The 22,352-nt window shown below is 40.1% G+C and overlaps 1 protein-coding gene across 3 annotated transcripts; it reads left to right on the forward strand.

Annotated features, from left to right (window-relative positions):
- Positions 1-294: 294 nt before the first annotated feature.
- On the forward strand, positions 295-20,777 carry LOC137297804 (uncharacterized). Of its 3 annotated transcripts, XM_067829756.1 has the most exons (14): positions 295-444; positions 3,271-3,886; positions 7,334-7,525; positions 8,522-8,624; positions 9,219-9,364; positions 9,631-9,786; positions 10,011-10,108; positions 13,407-13,553; positions 13,854-13,897; positions 14,748-14,881; positions 15,593-15,932; positions 17,139-17,369; positions 19,194-19,368; positions 19,663-20,777. In XM_067829756.1, the coding sequence occupies exons 1-14, from the start codon at positions 432-434 to the stop codon at positions 19,863-19,865; spliced, it is 2,598 nt and encodes an 865-aa protein (XP_067685857.1). In that variant the 5' UTR covers positions 295-431; the 3' UTR covers positions 19,866-20,777. The 3 variants fall into 3 exon arrangements, with proteins under 3 accessions (XP_067685857.1, XP_067685858.1, XP_067685859.1); XM_067829757.1 differs by lacking the exon at positions 19,194-19,368 and having other exon boundaries at positions 336-444; XM_067829758.1 differs by lacking the exons at positions 14,748-14,881; positions 15,593-15,932 and having other exon boundaries at positions 393-444.
- Positions 20,778-22,352: the final 1,575 nt, after the last annotated feature.

The following is a 22,352-nucleotide window of genomic DNA, read 5'->3' on the forward strand; positions in this document are numbered from 1 at the left end:
CGAGATTTAAGTGGAGTAGAGAGAATTATTTTTACATTACCAGTTCTAGTAAACAAACGTCGTTATGGCTCTGGAATGCGGAACCAGTCTGGCGTAAATCCCGCCTACTGGTACACAGTCTGTATCCATCCACATGAAAGATACTGTGTTAAGTGAAAAGTCCTCTTCCCTTAATACTCATGAGTACAGCATGAGTACAGCATGAGTACAGCATGAGTACAGCATGAGTACAGTAACTGTGTTAGTATTGACGTCAATACTTTATTGATCAGACTAAAACGACGTCAGATTGTCAGACACGGCTTCTCTCCCTTTGTTATACCACCCAGTCAGGCATATACCTGGTAATCCATATCCCCACTTCCTAGAAGCGCTGCGTTTCCTCGAATGTCGTGTTGTGTTCTACGTGTAAAGCCACCACAAACTACAAGATGGCTCAGCGTGGTAAGATCTTTCTTTCTGTGAGCACATACATACTTAGTCAAGTATTCGTTTATGATCTACTTTGTGGACAAAATCATCTGCTTCATAGTCAAAACTACGGGTACAAACTTACTTTAATTCTTGTGGACGTACCCAGAAACAGTTTAAGCTGGTTTCAGTCGGGTCACCGCGACCTTCTATGCTGGCGAATCAGTACATGTTTGTATATGTGACTACAGTGAATGTGTTGATGCCTGTTTCGTATTGATAATCGTCAGCTGACACAATCACATGATGGGCGATATCTATGTGTTGCGATGTCTGTTCTCTCGTCAACCAACAACATGTTAACCGAAATGATTGAAACAATGTTGAAAAGTTACATAACTCCTCATTCCATCCAAACATTTGTGAAATGTTCCTGGTTGTTTGATTAAACAAACAATCAATCAAGTGTATCTCGTAATTCAAGCCACACGGTTCAGAGTACAGATGAAAGATAAAGCATTATATGATAGTTAGGTCACATATATGGACTGTTACATCTCTGTAGATCTCGTTTTGAATAACTCGCATATAAACTAATGGGCAAAAGAAAGTGAACACCCTTATTAATGACCGATGAAAACAAAGCAGGGGAGTATGGTGAATGGATTCACTCCTGCACCTGCACACGTCGTAGCACGGTATGTCGACTACTGTCATGTCGAACAGCCGTTACCTACCGTGATGACCCGGTTGCGCAGATAAAGAGTACGCCGTAGATGGCCGTGTTCCTGTGCTTCATGGCGTAGTACATTAATATCACGGGAGTTAAATCAATTTTTGAACATAACTCTACCATATTTCTGTAACGAGGTACGAAAACTGTTTCTCAAGTGTGTACATTTTTATACCTGTAAAACTAAGGTTGCGAAGGAGATTTTATATTCACTAAGTCTTAATTCATTTGGCAAATTGACGACTCTAAACTGTTTCGAAAACATGTTTCGAAAAGCATATCTCTTAGACGTCTTCTAAATGCAGACAAAAACGTGGTCTTTTCACCAACATCCTGCAATATCCAAACGTACACAAAACTGAAATGATCTAACATTTGTCTCACATGAGATGAACAAATGACTTTAGCATTCCCATCTCAAAATTGTACGTGTAACAAAACTTTGGAAGGAGTATCGATTCATTCACTCGCAAACACTTTCCCTTATTTGGGTATTTACAAACATACAATGACGTCCAGTTCTACCAATATCTTTGTTTGCTTTAATATTGCTCTAATATACCAAGAAAGCGTGTGAAATAGCATGCATGTATCTTTACAGTTGTTTCATGATATTGAGTACCCCATATTTCCAAGTCTTCTTATAATATTGAAGCGATGATACAAAAGAATGTTGCAATTGAGAAACCGATAAAACCAACTCTATCTTCACATTATCGAGTTTCATGATTCATCTATATATATATTTCTCCATTTCTAACGATATTAACGTTTGTTTTATTACAATTTACACTCAATCCCCATTTCGAACACTAGGTATTTTATAAAACATATAGCTGTTCCTGCAAGCCATGAACAGTATATGAAAAACACACAATGTCTTTGGCAAATACGAGTAACATCTCATCTTCAATACTTTGCCTAACAAATATATCACGGCCACAGGCAGCAAACATTGCTAGTACAGACTCACTGATAAAGAGTGTGAACAGGGCAGGGTTGAAAACGCACCCTTGTCCTACCCCTCTAGTGCACTAGTGGTGAAGCAACCATCCTTTACACCTGCCTTCACACACTGTTTAACAGATTGTACATTTTATCATGACATGCTTGTTGTAAGAGTAAATGTAGCATTTTTTTGCTGTCAGATAATCAAACGCCTTTCGAAAAAATCAGTGAATGCACTATTGAATTTGCTTTACAGACATATATCGAACACTGCTGCTTTACAGACATATATCGAACACTGCCTGTGACAGCAAATGCGGCATCTTTTGCAGTCAAAATAATCAAACGTCTTTCTAAAATCAGTGAATGCACTATAGAATTTGCTTTTTTTACAGAGATATTTCAAACACATTGCCTGTAGGAGTAAATATAGCATTTTTTGCTGTCATGATAACCAAACACCTTTGTGAAATCAATGAATACATTACAGAATTTGTTTGTTTACACTGACACAGTTCACCATTTGTTACGAAGGGGGAGTGCAAAGAAAGGGACAACCGGGTGTGAAAGCAAGGATGGTGACGGCCCTTTGTCGGCACTTGTGCACGTGCTTCACGAACACCTGGTCGTCCCTTCCTCTGCACTCCGCCTAAGAAATAGTAAACTGTGTCAATACTTTAATGATAGCTTGTCCAACCACTTTTTTATCTTTAGGAGGTGATTACTGCAAAAACCTCACAGGGTTGGTCTGATGTTTTCATTATGATCAGCGTATCAATGTCATTGACTATTTTAGGGTTGTTTTAGTGTTCGAGTTATATTGCAATTCATCGGTCAGTTTTTGAGCCACACATGCTGTGGGACCTTTCATACTTATTCTGAATACCCACAGCACTTATTGGTAATATACGTTTCCCTAAGTCCTTTACGGTGTAAATCTAAACGCAACCACCTTTCCTGACACAATTCAGTATAGCTGGTAATTTCGGCTGTACAACTGGTTTCTGAATATCAGCGAGCTGCAGACGTAATTGTTACCACGTTGTCAGTGGTTTGTATGAGGAATCCATTTGGAGAAATATTCGGCAGGATTCACAGGGAAGCATCTTCAATAGTTTTCTCATCTGAAGCATAAACATGCATTAGCGTAATTGTCCGTTTTCTGTTCGGAACTTCAGATATCGTCAATGATGCTGAAGACATGTATTATCCGATTGGAAACACGAAATCTGTGGATGTGACCCATGGATGCCAGGTGGCCGAGGAGTGTAACATTTTGCTGCTCGGGTGTGGTGACATCCGACACGTCCTCCACACCATGCACGTACTACACGAAGATGGCACTACAAAGGCAAAGAACCAGACAATAAGCTTCCACATCAATGACATCGAAGATGGCATCTTGGCGCGGGATTTGATCTTACTCTTCCTTGCTAGAACCATTAATCCCTCAAATACTGACGAACTGAATACTCTATGGGCAGTTTGGTACGACGTGTTACTGTCCAATGCACATGTAAAGAAGCTGAAAGAGGTGATGGAAGAATTATTAAATCTCGAATCAGGCACGAATGGTATATATTTTGGAAACGGAAAGACAGAACTAAAAATCAAACAAGCTCTCCAGTGTTGGTTGGAATTTGAACTTTCAGGAAGACAGACAGTTGATAAACGAACTGATTATCTCACAGCGATGTACGGTGAACACTTTCCCAAAAGATCAGTGCAGAGAGTTTCCTCTAGGATTCTGGCCCAAAGCAACCGACTGGATAACACAGAACGTTTGAAAGACAGGTATTGAGCTTCTCAAAATCATCAGTCATCATGAAAACATATTATGACAATCATTATGGTATGTCTAGTTTTAAATTCTCAGTTAATCATTCATCCCTGCCCATGGATGTCAAGGGGTAAACTATTGAGACCCCTATGTCGCAATTTTGAAATGACTTCAACCGTAATAGGAATGTGAACCGCTTGTCCTTGGGCTCTCATCGTATATATAATAACGTAGTTAGATGTGTTTTAGGGTGGCAAATGAAAGCCTGCACCTTAGAAGCTGCAGACTTTAAAGTAAGATGAAATCTGTGCCAGAAAGTAGGGACTGCACAATTGAAAACTTGATCGCCTAATCTAATCCTGGATATGCTGTTAAAACAGTTATGTCCATTGTTTTTGGAAGTGCTTTAATAGCATATGTGATCTTAAGCAATTATTCCTATTTAGAATGACACAAACGGCAAGTTTGAAACGGTTTTGCAGTTGTCAATAGTCTCAGATTCCAACGAGTTTTTGATAAGTGTCAGGATTTGTGCTGTTTTAAGCTCATTTGGTACCTGAGACGGGTGGTACTGGATAGACGTAAAAGCACAGGCAATAACTGTTCTAGAGGTTTCTTGAGAATCAAGTGGGCAGAGTATGTAACTCACAGGACTTCAGTGGGCTCCTAGCAATAAGCTGTCGGACCTCAGTCTCCGATGTTGGAGTGAAGTTTTTTTGGTGATGAAATCTGAGAAACGTGTCGCAAGGTTGACATTATAAGTATGTGTCAGGTGAATAATGCACTCTTCCTTTCTGACGAGGCTGTTCACCTCTTTCAATGGTATTTCAGCACTGTTGCTGCGTTCTTTTATGTGTTCTTGAATGTGAAATGTTCTGACATTAACCAGAACGTTGAGTCCGTCTCTTTCAAATCTGTACATTTGGCTGGCTATCCTCAGCTTTCACTTGCGCTACCATTTTTCAGCCTTCTCTTCGTAGAGAGATGATTTTTTTGTGTAGAAGCTTGTATCAGAAAGGATGTTGGTGACACTTTTTGAACAGGCGCATGGTTGTTGATCACGTTGGAAAGGATTGGGTTCAGAATATCGACCTGGCTATTGACGTTCATTGTGTTGCATTGATGTTATCATCCAAGGCATGTTCATTGAAGTACTTTTCAAAAACTTCCAAATTGATTTCTTTAGATTTCCTATACTGGGTGAGGAGTTTCTTTGCAGGTGATGCTCTCTCGAGATTTATCACACAACGGAGATGGTCATTGCAGATTGCGCTCAAAAGATTGAAAAATGGTCTGAAATTTTCAACCGTGACGGATATTATTACTGTTTCACTCAGTCCTGAAATTACTAAATCAAGAGTGTGTCCGGTTCTGATGAGTAGTTTCATTAGCATGTTGTTGCAAGTTAAGATTAGTTCACAATATGATTTGACCTCAGACGACTGTGTATCATCAATATGAATACTGAACTGAAATACAAATAATATTTTCGGGTGCTTGTGAAAATTCTTTAAAAGACGAGCGATATATGACTGCGAGGGTCGGGTTTTTTAAGCCACCAGTTACATGGAACTGTGTATTGTCAAATTATGAACACGAACATTAAGCATTCTTTTATAATAATAATAATGAATTAGTAGAATGTCTATCTTAATAGCTGCCGCTGCTCAGCGGCTCTTGTGTAAGCAATCTAAAGAGTTGGTAAGCTTTTGCAAAGAGGTTTTTCACATTTTAAAATTTGAATATCTCGATTAATGTTGTTCATGGTGCAATGAGGTCCATTGTTCATTGACAACTCAAAATGATCTTTCTGCCACCTGTGTTATTGTGTTCGTGAGCTCTTTGATCGTGAGCAGACCTCTGAGGGTGGTAAATTTGAACAAGCTATCTTGGGTGTCTAATGAGCTCTGAGCAGAATGCGTTATCCGCTTGACCGGAAGACTGAACCATAACAACGCTAATCCTGTTATCCCTGTTGTGTGTTCTAGCGGTGACACCAGAATGGAATAGTCTACAGTGTCCAAACAGACGACAGGTCGAGTAAAGCTAGGATAACTAGGTTCTGTCCATCCACACTCATTCTTCACTATCAAGAGAGCAGTCTCGTTAGAGAGTCGTGATCTACACGCAGACTGAAGCATATCATTTAGGTCATGCTCCCCAAAGTGTCTAGTACTTTAGAGAGAAACGGCAAGTTTGATACAGGCATGAAGTTTTCAATAATGACGAGTCCAAGGAGGGTTCTTAAGAATAGACTAAGAATTGCTTCTTCATAAGAGTTGGGCTCAGTTCCGTCATTGCCAAGTGAGTACAGATAGCAGCCAACATGGGGTTGGGGAGAAGAGGGACAGAGGCAGCCCAGTCATTTTTGTGTCTCTGTACAAGGGATCAAGTGCATTGGTAAGCTGGTTATAGACGGTATCTCTGATAGGTGTGACATTTTTGATGACGTATTTATCGATTTGGTTCGTCTGCTTTAAGGATTTATCCTCGGATCTACACGTGCTCTTGCCTTGGTTTTGTCAGCAGTTTTGTGATTGCGGAGAACTGTTTTGAACTCACTTTGTTGTTAGAAAGAGCGCCCTATACATGTTCTTGTCTTGTCTATTTCTCCTGGCACATAAATCTGTCTGTGGACCTCAATCCTGTTTGCCTCAAGTTCTTCTCCACTCGTTCATGCTTAGCTGATTTGCTTTTCTCTGTCATCCAGCATGGTTGTCTATTACTTGATGTAGCACCCGGTTAGCACTCTCTGTGTTCATTGAAATGGTTGTGATGGAGAAAAAAGATTAACTGTATCCATTACATCCCAGAGTGTTAACAGTTATGGTTTTATGGACAACAGCAACACATCTGCCATTCAAATAATTTCATTTGACAGTTTATGTCTTTCATAACACTGCTATCCTTGCTTTTAAGCCAGGTCTCTGTGCTGGCCAGAATATCAAGCTCATTTTCCATCAGACAGTCATATAGAATTGTTGACTGACTGGGCATTTATGAGGCATGCAGTGAAAATAGGTTTCGTTGAGACATGTGGCACAATAGTCAAAGGGTGACTGATACGTCTATCATTTTCCAAGGTTTTGATTCTTTCCGCAAGTCACTTTAGTTTCCTTCTTCCCACCACGACAACTTCTTTGTGTTAGAAGTTTAGAGATTGTGTCCAGTTGTAAGTTTTTACCAATCATCTGGAGAGATCCATGTGTCTGTATTTGCAATCAACCGTCATTCCAGCTCAACGTGCTTCTTTGTCTGATTTGACTGATTGTTATTTCCAAAACATACATTTCCTGATGCAAATTCATAGATGCACCAAATAAATTATAGGTGTCTTGTTGACGTGACGTCACACGTGGACGGCCGTACCCGTGGAATGTCAAAAATGTTACCTGGTGTTGGTAACACCGCCCAAAACTTGAAGTGATTTGTAATTGCAAACCTTTCACACTTATTTACAGATACCAACAAGAAGTTCTTGAATACACCACAAGTGGTGTTTCGAGGGCAAATTCAACAGCAATGACATCTGAAAGAATACTGGACCTATTCCATGGCAACATGACATTTTTCAGACCAGGAAGTGACAACTGGAACGTTCAAGACAACTGCTGTTCTTTTATGTGCTATGACGTTGAACTACAGCTGGACAGGTAGGATCAGTGAATTTACAGATAACTATTAATCAGGCTCAACCCAACTGAAAGGTAGATTGGCTATACATGAATTACATAGAATGTACACAGAATGTATAGCCAATCTACCCGTTTACATCTTTATCAACTTGTGTTTGTACACCCCCATGTAACATGCTCATCAACCCTCATATAAATCATGTACATCATCCTTAATCCCCAATCATGTGTTATGAAAACATCATCCAATCATGCGTAATGTATCACCATTGGCTTCCATGTTTTATCCCCAATCATGTAGATCGTCCTTATCCCCTGTCTGTGTTATGTATACATATGCTATCATCTGTTATCATAATTGTCGTCTTCTTAAGAGTGCTTGTTTATACTGGCTTCCAGCTTTCGTCAACTCATTCCACTTGTTACTTTGTTATTGTTTACCTGTACATATAAATATAGCTCTGTACCCCATTCTCAATCACCTGAGGAAGGAGTAAGCATTAACTCCGAAACGTTGTGTTCTCATAATAAAGAAGTTGATATCCGTAAAATCTTCATTCCTAATATAAAATGAAACTGAAATTTGATAGCAATTTACTTTCAGTGTTTGAGGAATACACATAAAATCGCAAATAGTCACCACGACTATGTAACCAATCTGATCGTCACTAAGTTCTCAAATAGTGATAGCTGTCATTGTATGAACCCCCAACGGCGGTCACTTCAGTACTTGGTGTAGCCACCGATCGCAGAGATGACGAAAGTAAGTCGGCTCCTTTAACCTTTGAAACTTTTACCCTTGTCCGTTTGGAGCCTTCAAATTGTCAGTGTGCGCCCAACAGTTACTGTGTGAAGCATGGGCTTTACAATGTGCATGGAAGTATGGTATTGCGTGATCAATTCTTTGGACCAGATTTTAATACAAATCCTTGGATTCAGGTGGAATTTTTGTATAAAATGATTTTGCAAAATGTATTCACTGATGAGCACCAACTATATACCTTTCTTTTCAAGATACAATGGTGGCGATATCACAATGTGCTCTCTTTTTCTTGAAATATTGAAGAAATGGGTAATAAGCTACCAAGCAGCAATAAAGACTGGATGTAAAATCAGGGTAGGTATGGTACGTAGGTGGGGTTTATGTAAACAGCATTCTTTGAAATACCCGACAAAAGAAAGAAAGAGAGGGAAATTTTGAAAAATACCACTATAAACAGGTCAGCTATACAGCTTGTAGATCGATTGAGCTTTTGAACAACGGCTACTCAGTTACTGTCGTAAAAAGTACATTGCTCTGTTTGAATGTAAAATGGTGCGGAAAGTCAAACATGAGCACCACCTCTTATGTTATGTAAATATGTCCGGAGCATGTCAACGCATAATTTCAGTTCTATCTGTGGCTGGGGGATGCAATAGAAGTTTGTGATGCAGACCTCCCTGACCTTACTGAGTTTCGTATAATGCACGGTTGAATCAATATGCTTCAATTTCCATAAATCACAACATGGATACCCAGCAAAAGAATGGGGAATTAGCAAAGAAGAAAACCCATAAGCATGCAAACTAAAGAACACGTACGTTGATTGACTGCTCACGAACTGGCTTAATAGTACACTACTTTGTTTCAACAATAAGGCACCGATTCAGATCACTTTATCTGATTGTACGAACGAGTCTTCATATGTCATAGTGCAAGTCTTAATTTCAGTTCAGTCTTTGGCTGGGGGATGCAATAGAGGTTTGTGAAACAGACCTCCCAAACAATCTCCTATTTGACTTCATCGACACATCAAACATTGCTGATAGAGTTGGCCTGATTCCATTACTGATCCGTTGCCAAGAGAGACTCCAAAAGTAAGCAGTGCTGATGGGGATGGTTTCTTTTGTTTGTTAGTTAACATTCGAGTCTGACCACCCGATCCCATCACTCGCCTTTTACGATATGCATGGGTTGCTGAAAACCAATTCTAACCCGAAACTTCAGAGGTGCAGCGTTGAAGGGATTTTGCGGTCTTGCTATATGTTCTCTACTTTAAGGATGTCACATGCAAAATGTAACTACTGCTCTTTGTGTTGCAAACGAGTATTTATCTGTATAGGTCAAAGCCTCTTTTGTTTAGGCCACACGGGGTTCTGCGGACAGAGACCTTTCATTGGTTCAGAGGTGGATCGTCTTCGTTGGAATCGTTTCTGCGACAGTGTTTGGATGTTCATCAGTTGATGTATCCAACTTTGTTTGGTCTCCATCTTGCTGAAGAGCTCACGCTTGGTCACGAGTAAGTAAAGGGCTATTATACTTAATGCAAAGTCTGTTATAATTTAATACCAGCAAGACATAATTGTACTGCCATAGATCCTTGTCTTTATGTTCAATGTCATCTGGATGACCATGACCAACCATTTCATGAGTTGTATGTTAACATATTGTGAGTATGAATCGATTTCGTAATGATAGTACAAGAATATCTACTGACTGTGTCATTTTTGGAATTCATTTCAGGAATGTCCTTGAAGACGGAATATTTGTTGGAGTACGAAAGTTCGAATTACGATGGAAGGCAGCTAGAGAACAAGAGATGTTGACACTGTCAGCAGATGGTAAAAAACTGTTACCTATTTGTATACTTGAAAATGTGTTTTAGGTTGATGGAAATTTATCATTTTTACAGATAAGCAGGATGTATAACTCGCCTTTCTTAACTCACAATGCAAACAGCCATATCAGCATATGTTCATTTTTGTTTCACATTGAAATCGTGAGGATATACTCTACGTTTCAAGGCAGTTGTCAGCAAGACCTATCTGAAATAAAATAATATTTTGTTCATTCTGTTACAGCTGTCAGAATTCAGATACGTGTACGTCAATGCCTAGAACAATGCCTTATAGACCAGGCAAAAGAAACAGATCACGTTTAAAGTAATTGTAGAAAACACAACTATGGTACAGGTTTGAAAGGTTTAACATTCGCCAAAACACAACATGGTCCCAGTAACAATGCAGCTGTCCGAAAACTTCGTACCAATCGTGAAATCAAAACCTGAAATGCGTAGATGCGAGCCAAATGCACGTGCATGATTGTGGCATGAATATCAATGTGGGACAAAATATGTCTGCAGTAACCAAGAAACCACAATAAATGTGCCAGGATTTAAGCAAGCGCAAACTCAGGCTCCACACTGTGGGTAAGAAAATCAATAAACTAAGCCCCTGTTAATCATCCATACTTTCGATGTTTGTAAGAGGTATATATACACCTCATCAAAAGTAACGCATCACCACATTTTAAGAAAGTTGTGGTACATAAAGATGACTGTGCGAAAGAAAATGGTATTCAAAGACCGTTGAATGGGATATTTGTTATCTTTAGGTATCTTTCTCAGTTCTCATTGGCAAATCACCTGTAAAAATGGTAATACATGAGTTTGAGGCAACATCTTTTAATGACAACAATACCAGCCAAAACAAGCCCCTGAAAAGTATTGCCACCCACAGTTATTAAATGAACACAAGACATCGAGTGTGCATAGAAATTGAACCGTATATGGGACGGTTTCACACAGACAAATGTCTTCAATAGCTTGTGTATCCACCTCTGGCAGAAATGGTCACTCTGACCTGACGTCTCATGCTCTCAATGAGCCTCCGGATCCTCCTCAATGGTCTTCTGTTCCACTCCTCCACCAAAGCCTGGGACAATTCCTGCAGGGAATTTGACTGGAGGTTCCCTGTGCTTGACCTGGCGGCCCAGAATGTCCCACAGATGCTCCAGGGGGTTGAGGTCAGGGCTTCGAGCTGGCCATGGTATTGTGTCTATAGCATTGTTCCTGAGAAACTGGCGAACAGCATGGGCTCGATGCATATGAGTTCTAGCATTGTCGTCCATGAAGACAGGTCGGCTTGCAAGATTGTGGTTGTCCAAATGAGGCAACACATGTTCATTCAGAATCATTCTGGTATCTCTGTCCATTAAGATTCCCAGGGATAATGACCAGATCAAGCTTGCAGTCAAAGGAACAGCAACCCCACACCATGACACTACCTCCTCAAAAGGGTACCTCCTCCAGGATGTTTCCCTGGTGATATGCTGCTCCTCTTGACCTCCAGAGTCGCGCACGCCCGTCTGTAACGTGCAGGAGGAACCGGCTGTTATCGGACCAATGAATGCGCCGTCATGATCTAATGTTCCACCCCTGCCTTGCTGTGCACCAATGTAGACGATCCTGTTTGTGCTTGGGGGTCAGTAGTGGTCTTCCGACTGGACGTCTTGCTCTCAGACCTGCAGCATGAAGACGTCTCCCGGCAGTGCCGGTGAACAGTCTTTGGAAAGGGCGCCATACGTTCAGTAGCTACACACTGTTAAGGAATGGATAAGCAAAGCCATTCGAACCAATGCTCTGTCCTCCCTGGCATCTGTTTTCCGTGGACTCCATGTCCTGGATCGGTCCTTAACCTCTCCTGTGTCACCATGTTTGGCAATTAACCTGCTAATCGTCGTGTGGCCAAGATTCAATTCCCGGCCAATAGCACGGCATGACATCCCGGTCTGCATACCAGTGATCTGCCATCTTTGTCCTGTGAACACCTTGGGTGCCATTTTAATCGAAAAGTCACTCAGGGGATGAAAAACGCAGCCTAATTTATCTGAGGGTAAACATGCATGTTCGTGTTGAGATAGTGGCCTGTTACCCGTGCGTTTCACGTGCACGTGAATTTCCCCAAAATGCATGCTGTAAGCAGAAAGTATGCACAGAGCAACGTTTTTACATAGAGACCTATCGTAAAAATCATCACTGGAAAAATTGTTAAGTTAATTGTAAATATTGGGTGGTGCGTTACTTTTGATGAGGTGTATATATATGTGCCTTCTGTGAGTATGCATTTATTTTCTAAATCGACAAAGTTGCTGTGCCGAGTTTCTCCGGCGATCTGATTGGTTTCAACAACGCTAGGACATGCCATCAGCAGGCGAACAGTATTCAATTTGCTATGGCTGGTATACGAGCCTACTGCTTCTTCCGTGGAATAACATTGGTCCATCTTCACCGTCAACACAGACAATTCTTGCCATGAACTGTAAGTCGGTGGCAGCGCAGTGACTGAGAGAGAGTGCTCTTTACAGATGAAAGTCCATTCAGTCCATTCAGAGGCACTGGCAGGGAGAGCCAGACCGCCTTCAAGAATTTCGTCCATACGATGGAGGCGTCATGGTACGGGTGGAATTTGTGCCCAGAAAGCAGCAGGCCTGGAAGGAAATCTTGATGCGTATCGATACAACCATGAAGTGTTGAAAACTTTTGTGGCGCGTTTATTCGACAATAGCCAAGAGTATTCATTTTCAAGCACGATAACGCATCACAACGTATTGCCTTGGTCAGCGCGTTTTCCAGCCATGAACCTCGTTGAACATCTCTGTGATCATCTTGATCATCAGCTGAGACACCATGAACCACCTAAAGATGAACCGGCAGGAACTTGAACACATCCTCTTTGATTTATGGAATAGGACTGCTCTGATTCCTGCTCTGATTTCTGATTTTTGTCAGTTTTTAATTTTAACTCCTGATTCTTACTTAATGAATTGCGGCAAATGCATGACCAGCATTACAATGATTTTTTTCTCGCGGCTTCACCTTTTTTGGTCATGTGAAGTCATTGATAGCTTTCTTTAGCCCAGTAGCTTAAATAGACATTTTAAGTACATTGTCGTTCACGTCTGAATTGGTCCACGGCAATCAATATCTATCAAAAGAGATCTTAACCATAACTGTCTGATGCGTGTATAAATTGTATTGAAATTTTTAGTCATCTCACGAAACGACTGATTTCATAATCTGACTGTAAACTATATACCAGTATATCTATCAAAGACTAATACCTCAAGTTCATGTTTCAGGAAGGGATGCCCTGTCTAAATGTCTCGCCCTACTCAAGAGTAGAATGGATGTGGTGTACGCCTGCGATACACGCAGCGACAACATCGCTAAAATAGACAGTAAATCAAAGAAGAAGTTGATGCACAGGCTCAGCAAGCTCACCACAGGTGTGTATTGCAAAACTTGCTCAAGTACCCAACTAAATCTATTCTCTGTCTCACCAGATTGTCTGGTTCAGACACAATTACATACACACCTTTGCCGAATAGCTGGAATACGGCAAATTTGGCAAACAACACTGACCTTTAAGTGATTTTTCCATCACACGTGTTAGACACATTAATTTGGCAAAAAGGTGGAATCTAAGTTTCAATGTAGCCACTGCAACAATGTGAATATTTCGAGCTGGGTTACCGTACCCATGGTTATTTTTACACATTGCTGTTTGCTCTTTCATGGAATTTCAGACGAAGCACCTGCAGATTCAGATATTTCTACAAGAAACACCCTTGTAAGTGCAAATTTTATTACAATGTTTCCAGCAGTGTTTCTTATTGCATAGTCAGTGTGTATATTAATTTAACTTAGGGTTATAAGTCATTTCCTCATGTAGGGAGTAGTTTGAGTGTGTTCAAGAAACTCATGTGCGTGAATAGAAGAGAGGCTGTTTGGATTTCAAGATCCACTTTAAGCAGAATGGTTTCTAGACCACGTGTCCCTAAGGACTTATTTAGGATTAAGCCCACACCCAACACCAAGTAGAAATAGCAAGACTAGAGCCAGAGACATCATACCATGTCCTCATTCAACGTAGAAGCCACAGTGATCACCACGTGATCTAGCCAGATGAGCGGTTCTGGAATACTAAAAACGTTTTTCATAACTATTCTGTCTGATATTCATGCTAGCATTACTGTCTACGAGACAGTTTAGATATCGACGTGCTGAGTGGAGTTTCCTTAACCGTGAGTCTTAGAAATCCCAACACGTTGAGGTCTAAACTGTAGTATCCGTAGTTATAGGTGTGGATGCCATCATTCGTGATCCATCGTTTGGTGTCCATGGGTGACAGCGAGGTCTTGCTGAGAGTGATTCCGTAGATCCTATGCTAATCACTTCCTCGCAACATTGGGTGTTTAAACTGTTTTGTAGACAGTAATGCTAGCATGAATGCCAGACAGCAGAGTTATAAAAAAACGTTAAGTCTAAATAGACCCTTAGGGATCCGGAACCGCTTGTCTTGCTGAGCCACGCCATTGGCTGCTAGGCTTGATGCGACTGTGTTGATGGATACTATCGACACCGTTGCAATGGAAACTGCCACTACGGTTTACGTTTTAACTTTTCGTGTCCCTTTCAAGACTGTAATTGAGGACGTGGGTCAGTACCAAGTCAGGATTAAAACTGATTCACGATTCCTGAAGGATGGAAGCTTCGCAGCTGACATGGAGAGAGGAGATCCATATATTGTGGTGCTGAAGAACAGTCGTAATGGGTAAGACCAGTTGCTTTGACTTGGTTCATCTGCTAAATGAATATTGAATAAAGTCTATTTTAGTGACAAATTAAGATGTGGTGACTGTGCATCCTTTGCCGTCGTTAAATGGTCACTTCACCAAAACGGATGTGGATGTTTATGTACTCAGACGTCCAGATAATTTCTCAAGCCATTGGGTATTTACTCCCATGTCTGTATGAGTAATTTCATTTTCTAGGAGTAACTAGGACCTTGTATACTCCCACTATCTTAAAGAATGGAGTACTTTTACTCACTGTTTCTAATCCTTATGGGGTAATCAACACTTCTAAATATAAAAATGCCTTTTAGCAAATTCTCCCAATTTTAAACATTCAACATGGAAGTCATGGGTCAAACCTAATGGGTTTTAAGTGATTAGTGTTTGGGTTTTTTGTACTCCCAGCTTTGTAATTAATAGAGTGAATGTGATTTTTATTAAGTAAAATACGCAAATACGCGCCTTTTCTGGAGCTCTCTGCATTTTGTAATTAATTGAGTAAATGTGATTTTTATTAAGTAAAATACGCAAATACGCGCCTTTTCTGGAGCTCTCTGCATTTTAAATTCAGTAACAGAAGATCAAATTGTTATGTGAATGTCAGTGTGTAGTCAATGAGGGTCAGAGAAATTTGAAACCAGTGATTGTTTGAAATTATTATGTCATACGTGTCTGTGTCACATTGTCAGGTCTACAAGCTTTAGCAAAACACTTCGATTTGCATGCGGTATCAACATCAACTCAAGCAACATAAAGCTATCCAGAAAGAGAGGAACCATTGAAGCTAACTTCACAAAGGATCCCAGTTTCACTCACGGGAACCGACCATTGCCTTGGAAAAAACTTGATGCAGGCTTCATTGTCGATCTTCCAGACTTCCCACGCTCAGAGTTTGGAGAGGACTCAGTTAAATGTTATGTTCAACGCATGCACCCTGAGCCTGTACCTGATTTGCAGACTGCCACACCATTGCAACAGTTCCAGTCCATAGTATTGTACCTCATGAATACTGTTCCATTTTCATTTGGCGTAAGTACATACTCAAGAAATGAATGGCTGATGATTCTTTATTAAATCTCTGCCCTTTTGACGGCAGTGTGATTGGCAAGACTCAGGAAAAGTATGCTAAATATGCAGACCTCGCCTTTGAAATGTCTACCTTGCATTCTATGTGCACTATCGTCAGACTCCCCATTGTTCTCGGTACCCTTGGTTTGGCACAGATCAGGAGAGTGCCCGGGTTCTCCACCGGGAGCACAGCCCTTCTGACTCTCTGGGTAATGCAGAATGCTGCGGTGTTTGGAGTCATGGTATTTTCTGGATAGTTCTTGGTGGGTTCAACTAGACAAAGTTTCCTGGGAGAAGTCCCACTGGCTGTCTGGGCTGCGTGTAGAAGGGACAAGGGCCCTGAGATGACGATGAGATTTACCAACCTGACGATGCCAGGATCGTCCGAACTCTCTCTGCATGTTCATCTTAATCTGTAAAACATAATTAACTGAGCAATCGTAACATAGAAGTTCAGTTCGTTGCAAAGGTCCGACCCAGTGAGATTTAAAAAAGAATTCCTTTCAGGTGCGGTATGAACATCCAACTTGAAAACATCATTTAGTGAAAAAATATACTAATTGATTTCGGGATATCATAATCACTTTTATTTCAAATCAAAGGAAATGTTGTTAAAAATAATAATTATGATGGTACTATTTTTTAAATCTAAATAACCATTCCCATCCTGCCTATGCAACACACTTTAGTTTTCACCGGTCAGAAAATGACAATTATGTTACCTAACAGTCATGTCTAATTTTCACCTTTAAAAATAAGGTAACTTACTTGAGAAAAACGCAATACCTGTTTTCCAAAAACGCAATCATCCTGTTTAAAGTAAAAGAAAATTTCAGTAATGGTTTTGTTTCTAAACGGAAAAGTACTAAGCCTAATTATGATAACTGTTATTTTTCTGAAAGATTTCCTCTCAGACAACCTACAGTGGCAAAAGATACTAGGTGACGCTTAACGTTTTATTCTAAGTATATGTGCATCAAAAGTACAGCTTCATGACATCTGTCCAGACTCAATTTTCGAGCTGACATAATAATTCCCACGATCCACGAATCAAGGTTATCCACGAAGTTAGGTTACGGCTTCGTATATCACGTTTGTGTTAATTGTATATTCATTTTGACTCAACTGGACATATAATAAAATATCAATATTCTGTTTAAACAACAGGTACCAACAGTCGTGTCTATCAGAGTTCCAAGTCAAGCAGATCCTTCTAACAGAGTGAACAACAGATTTTATCTGGAGGGTCTGAAGATATATGAGAATAAGCCAACGCTGTTTCTGACTTTCATAGATATGGATAAAATGACGCAACTCCAAGAAGAAATCCCACCATACCTTCCCCTGCTCTTGGAGAGTGTGGAATTGGACCCACATTCTGCTAAGTATTTGGCTCCGGTACCTACGTTCATCTGTTAAATTCATTGCAATTATCAATGTGGTTATATACTCCTCACACAAAATTTAAGCAACAGGTGTTTTCAGTGTAACATGTTTGTTAATCTCGATAACGATATTTGCCGACATGTTACTGAAAATATTCAAGGAATACATAACCTTTAGTGACTGCCAATCTGATTTATCTGATAATATTGACAGCATCACCCGAACACAACCACCCTCAGAAACAACATGCACAATGTGTAGCATGAATGCTATTCTCTCTTCACTCATGCATGTAATCATTCCTGGTACAACAAGCGGGTCCTAACTTCTTTTTATGGACAATAATGCCCATTCATGGATCATTATTAATGGTGTTATTTTGATCAACAACATCACACAAATGAACTGGCCTGCAAAGTCACTTGATCTTAATCCCATTTTACATGCATGAGACATCGGAAATCGTGATGACGGTTCCCGTGTTCACCAACAGACTCTGGATTACCTTGGGCATAGAGAAAATGGCAGACCATTCCACAACAGCAGCTATAAAGGGTCATTTGGCCAATACAAAGACGAGTTGAAGTCTGCATTTGTGCTCCTGGTGGTCATATGCGTTACTGGACACTGCTTCACTGACTTGAGCCTTAATGTTAAAACATTTCGCTTCATCAGCCCAGCACATTTTGCACGTTTACATTTCGCCGTTACATTCTTTTGATGATTTGTATATTTTAAATTACTCAATGCCATGCCATTTCATTTTGTTAATCGTGTGTCCATAAGTTACTTTTGCATCATTCCATGGTTTGCAATTTCAATACACGAAAATGGTGATGAGACTAAAATTTTCTGCTGCTTAATATTTTTGTGAGAAGTATATACAAAGGAGAAAATGCGAGGTTTGAAAGAGTAAACGTGCGGCAGAGGAAACTGGGGGTGGTCGATAGGCCCGACCCGATTTCCCGAGGCCAAGGGCTTAGTTTTCAAACAAACCTAAGGAAGAGGGTTTGATCTAAATTATGAAACGACCGAAGATCTACGTTACACATAATGTTGGGTTTTTGGTATTTACTATTGAAATCAACTGGGATGCAACTGGCAGCCGACACCCTGTCTTCCACGCGCAATGCGCTGTGAATAACACATGGTTCACACAGACAAACAACCCAGTGGCGGATATATCTCTTTCAGAAAGGGTGGGTGGGGGTGCACACTATGAAGAAAAGGGTGGGTGCACACTTCATTTTCACCCGAGTTTCAAGTTTCCCCACCCCCCATCCCCAGATCTGCTATGCAATCTCATTCTTCACAACGATCCTTCGTCGCCTAGTGGACATAACCGCCAACTAGATAAGCGAAGAGTTGTAGGCATAGGCACTATACATTGGAAGTAATAAATGTGATATTTTTCGATCGTATTCAGTAATAGAAAGACAAAGTTTCATCAATATTAAGTAATAGTTTAAAGTCAAGGGCTCTTCCCCAGAAAATTCCCGGGTTGCGGGCAGTTCTGTAAAGAAAACCACTGGATTTTACGGAGAATTCCTTCGGAACTGCCTTTGGAAGTTAACTCTGTGAAATGAGTACCTGGCGAGACATTAGTTCCACTAAAGGATTATAAGTATGTGGTACATGTATTCGATTGATTAATGAACCCAGGACAGGGAGTTGTTTTATAGAGGTTATAGAGTTTGGGGATTATCGCAATAAATATCCTATTTTAGGAATAAACATTGTATTTGACGAGTTAAATATGCAGGGACTGTTCCAAATGCATGATACTGACAATCGTCAAATGCAATGTACATTCTAATACAGCAAATGTTTGCACAGGGGTTTTCAATGCTGATGCAAATTCTCGAACTGAACTCTTATCGGAGAGCCCAAGACTACCGTCAAGAACCAGACAAGAGATGGTTGATGAGAACATACTTGCGAGCAAGATACCCGTACACTGATTATCAAACGTACAAAATGACTCTCTCGGGGATGCCAGAAGATTACATAAGTATGCCTGCCAAACTGTTGTTAATATTTTTAGAAACATATTGTTTTAACGAATGTGTATTTGTTATACGCAATGATAGTGCATGTTATATGTGATATGTGAATCACGTGTAATATTTTAATTAATGATATGAATCAGCTCACGTTAGTAAGTCGTCATTCATCCAGCCCATTGCAGGTAAACGATCAAGCTCATAATCAGAGCGTAAGGTGATTTACTGAAACTATTTCTTGAAACCGTTCCATAAAACAAAAACAGATTACTTCAGGAACCTTATTTTCCTCGATGTTTCAGAATTGATTTCCCTTCTTCGAAGTCAGCTTCCTACTAGGTCCGAGGATGTAGCACCCCGTCCTTCTACCCATTCATGTGACAATTGTGGCAGGACATCAACGGAGTGCAAGAAATGCACGGGATGTCACCTAGTGTATTACTGTGACCGGGCATGTCAGAAGAAGGCGTGGCCTGAGCACAAACATGCCTGCAGGCGTACATAAAGTCATTGCGACAAATATGAAACGACCTATTGATCAGTCGGATTATCAGAGACAACACTACTCCATGTAATCAAACAAAGGAAGTTTTGTTAACTGGCACTTGATGTTATCAACACAATTGTAGGCATATGTTTCTTATACAATATGTTTCATATGCTAGTATTGTATGTTTGTATCAAGCTGATGAACGTGGACGAACAGCTGTATATCCATCCGCCTTTCAAAGATTCTTGTTCCTAAGTTCTTCGAAAGTACAACATAAAAATTATGTCTTATGTAATTTTCGTATCGTAGGCCGTAATACTTGTTCAGGTGTACAACTGACTACCCTTTGACTTAAAGGATACGTGTCCGAACTATTTCAGGTGAAGAGATGGTCATGCGGTACCATATGCTAAGTCTAGTTACTTCTTGACCTGAAATAGTTGGGACACGTATGTTTTAAGTCAAAACAGGGATTTGCATCGGACATTATTTTTGTCACTGATGCATAAAATTTGGAAATTTCGTCCACACGTATACCATAAAACTCGTTGAAAGCTTTCCTGAAGCCTCGAATGATTAACTTTGATCACTTCTGAGCAACAGTAGCATGACGCAGTTAGAAATCCTCAAAAGGCCTCAAACGTTGTGAAATGTAAATAAAAGGCTGAAGCTGTTGGAATGTTCAAATCATCCCTTTTGTCATTCTGCACTGTGGAGAGTTAATTTTATCACTCTGAATCTTTATGCATAGATCTAAATATGAAACAGTTGAGCCGGGTGTATAAAAATATTTTTGCTATTACATGATTATCAGTGTTTAGCTTTCATATCAGCAAGAAACGAATATATATCATCTTCAGGCTTTTATCTCTACTGCTGAAAGTGTATATCTAAGGCTAAATAAAAATGTGAAATGTTTCTCGGGCATCGGCGCGTTACTTGTATTTGTGCACGTAACAATTTGTTTTGCCATTTAAAAAAATAACTTTGACATTGCCACGTCCCGATCATCCATTTGTCTGCTATAAGGGTGAGTATTGGTAAGAGCGAGTATGACTGAATATACAACCTCTCAACACATGGCTAAACTTTCCAAAGTGTAGTTTTTAGAAAAAAATTGAAATGTGTTCCTTCCTCGTCACTTTTTTCTATCAATTTACTTTTTAAACTTATACCTGTGAAAAAAATGAGAAAGATTTAATTTTTGTTATGCACGGTTATATACGGTTATGCCGCCGAAAACAAAACACAACAACCATGTGCTGCTACAAAAGATAGATGAGATGGCTAGGATCTAACTTGTATACACAGGTCCCGCAAGCAAATAAATTCCTGTCTCCGTCTAGCCATGCTGAAGTTCCTGAACGAAATAACGTAGCGCTGTCTGTCTTAATTTGTCTTGAAGAAGTCTTTTTAGATGGAATTCCCACCACAAGGCTAGTACTAGTATTTCATTTCTCCAGTGTAGTCCATTTTCGGATATCTGGCTTATAGAATATAACACAGTTGTTTCGTCAAACACTACTACATTCAGTGCTTACGATCCCTCCTTCACATGTACGTTATCAATAAAGGTTTTGAACACGTTTTATATTTATTTGTAAATCATAATGATAAAATAATCGTGTTTATGCAATGTTAGATAATGTTATACACAATAGATACAGGATGAAGTATTGAAACTGTGTGACGTACACTGGAACAACATCAACGTACCCTCCAAAAATTCTGCCATATGAAAGATCAGAAACTTTCTTGAAGCTATCCTTATCAAGAGACTGTGTCCAACTATCCACAAAGATCATGGTTATTACTGCATACCAGCAGCCTACCATTTGCTCATCACCTTAACCACACATGCGCTGTTCATTGTATAGATACCAGTACATATCTTATTCTAGCCGTGAAAGTCCCGGGGTAGAATAGGCCTACAGCAACCCATGCTTGCCATAAAAAGTGACTGTGCTTGTCGTAAGAGGCGACTAACGGGATCGGGTGGTCAGGCCTGCTGACTTGGTTGGCATATGTCATCGGTTCCCAGTTGCGCAGATCGATACTCATGTTGTTGATGACTGGATTGTCTGGTCCAGACTCGATTATTTACAGACCGCCGCCATATAACTGTAATATTGCTGAGCGCAGCGTAAAACTAAACTCACTCACTCAGTCACATATCTTATACGTCTCGCTGTGATCGTCAATCAATCTACCCAGTTTAATCACTGTGCTGTTCTACCCATTATTCCTTGGTTATCCCCTGGTTGTGTGTATGTAGATCAATCCGGCTCAGTTTTCCAACCATATCTGTAAACAGCCATTTGTCATCAGTTAAACTTGGGTAAACAACCTTACCCATAACTATATAACCTTCTTAGCTCACATTTCTGCATACAACAATCGTCTGCATATAATCAACATTGAAAGCTAAAAGTTCCTGTATACACAGAATGGTCTCCCTTGTTTCCTTTATCAGCTCTGAAATACTACCTGACACGTTGACAC

This window comes from Haliotis asinina, chromosome 10 (assembly GCF_037392515.1).
Source record: "Haliotis asinina isolate JCU_RB_2024 chromosome 10, JCU_Hal_asi_v2, whole genome shotgun sequence".
Taxonomy (NCBI): domain Eukaryota; kingdom Metazoa; phylum Mollusca; class Gastropoda; order Lepetellida; family Haliotidae; genus Haliotis; species Haliotis asinina.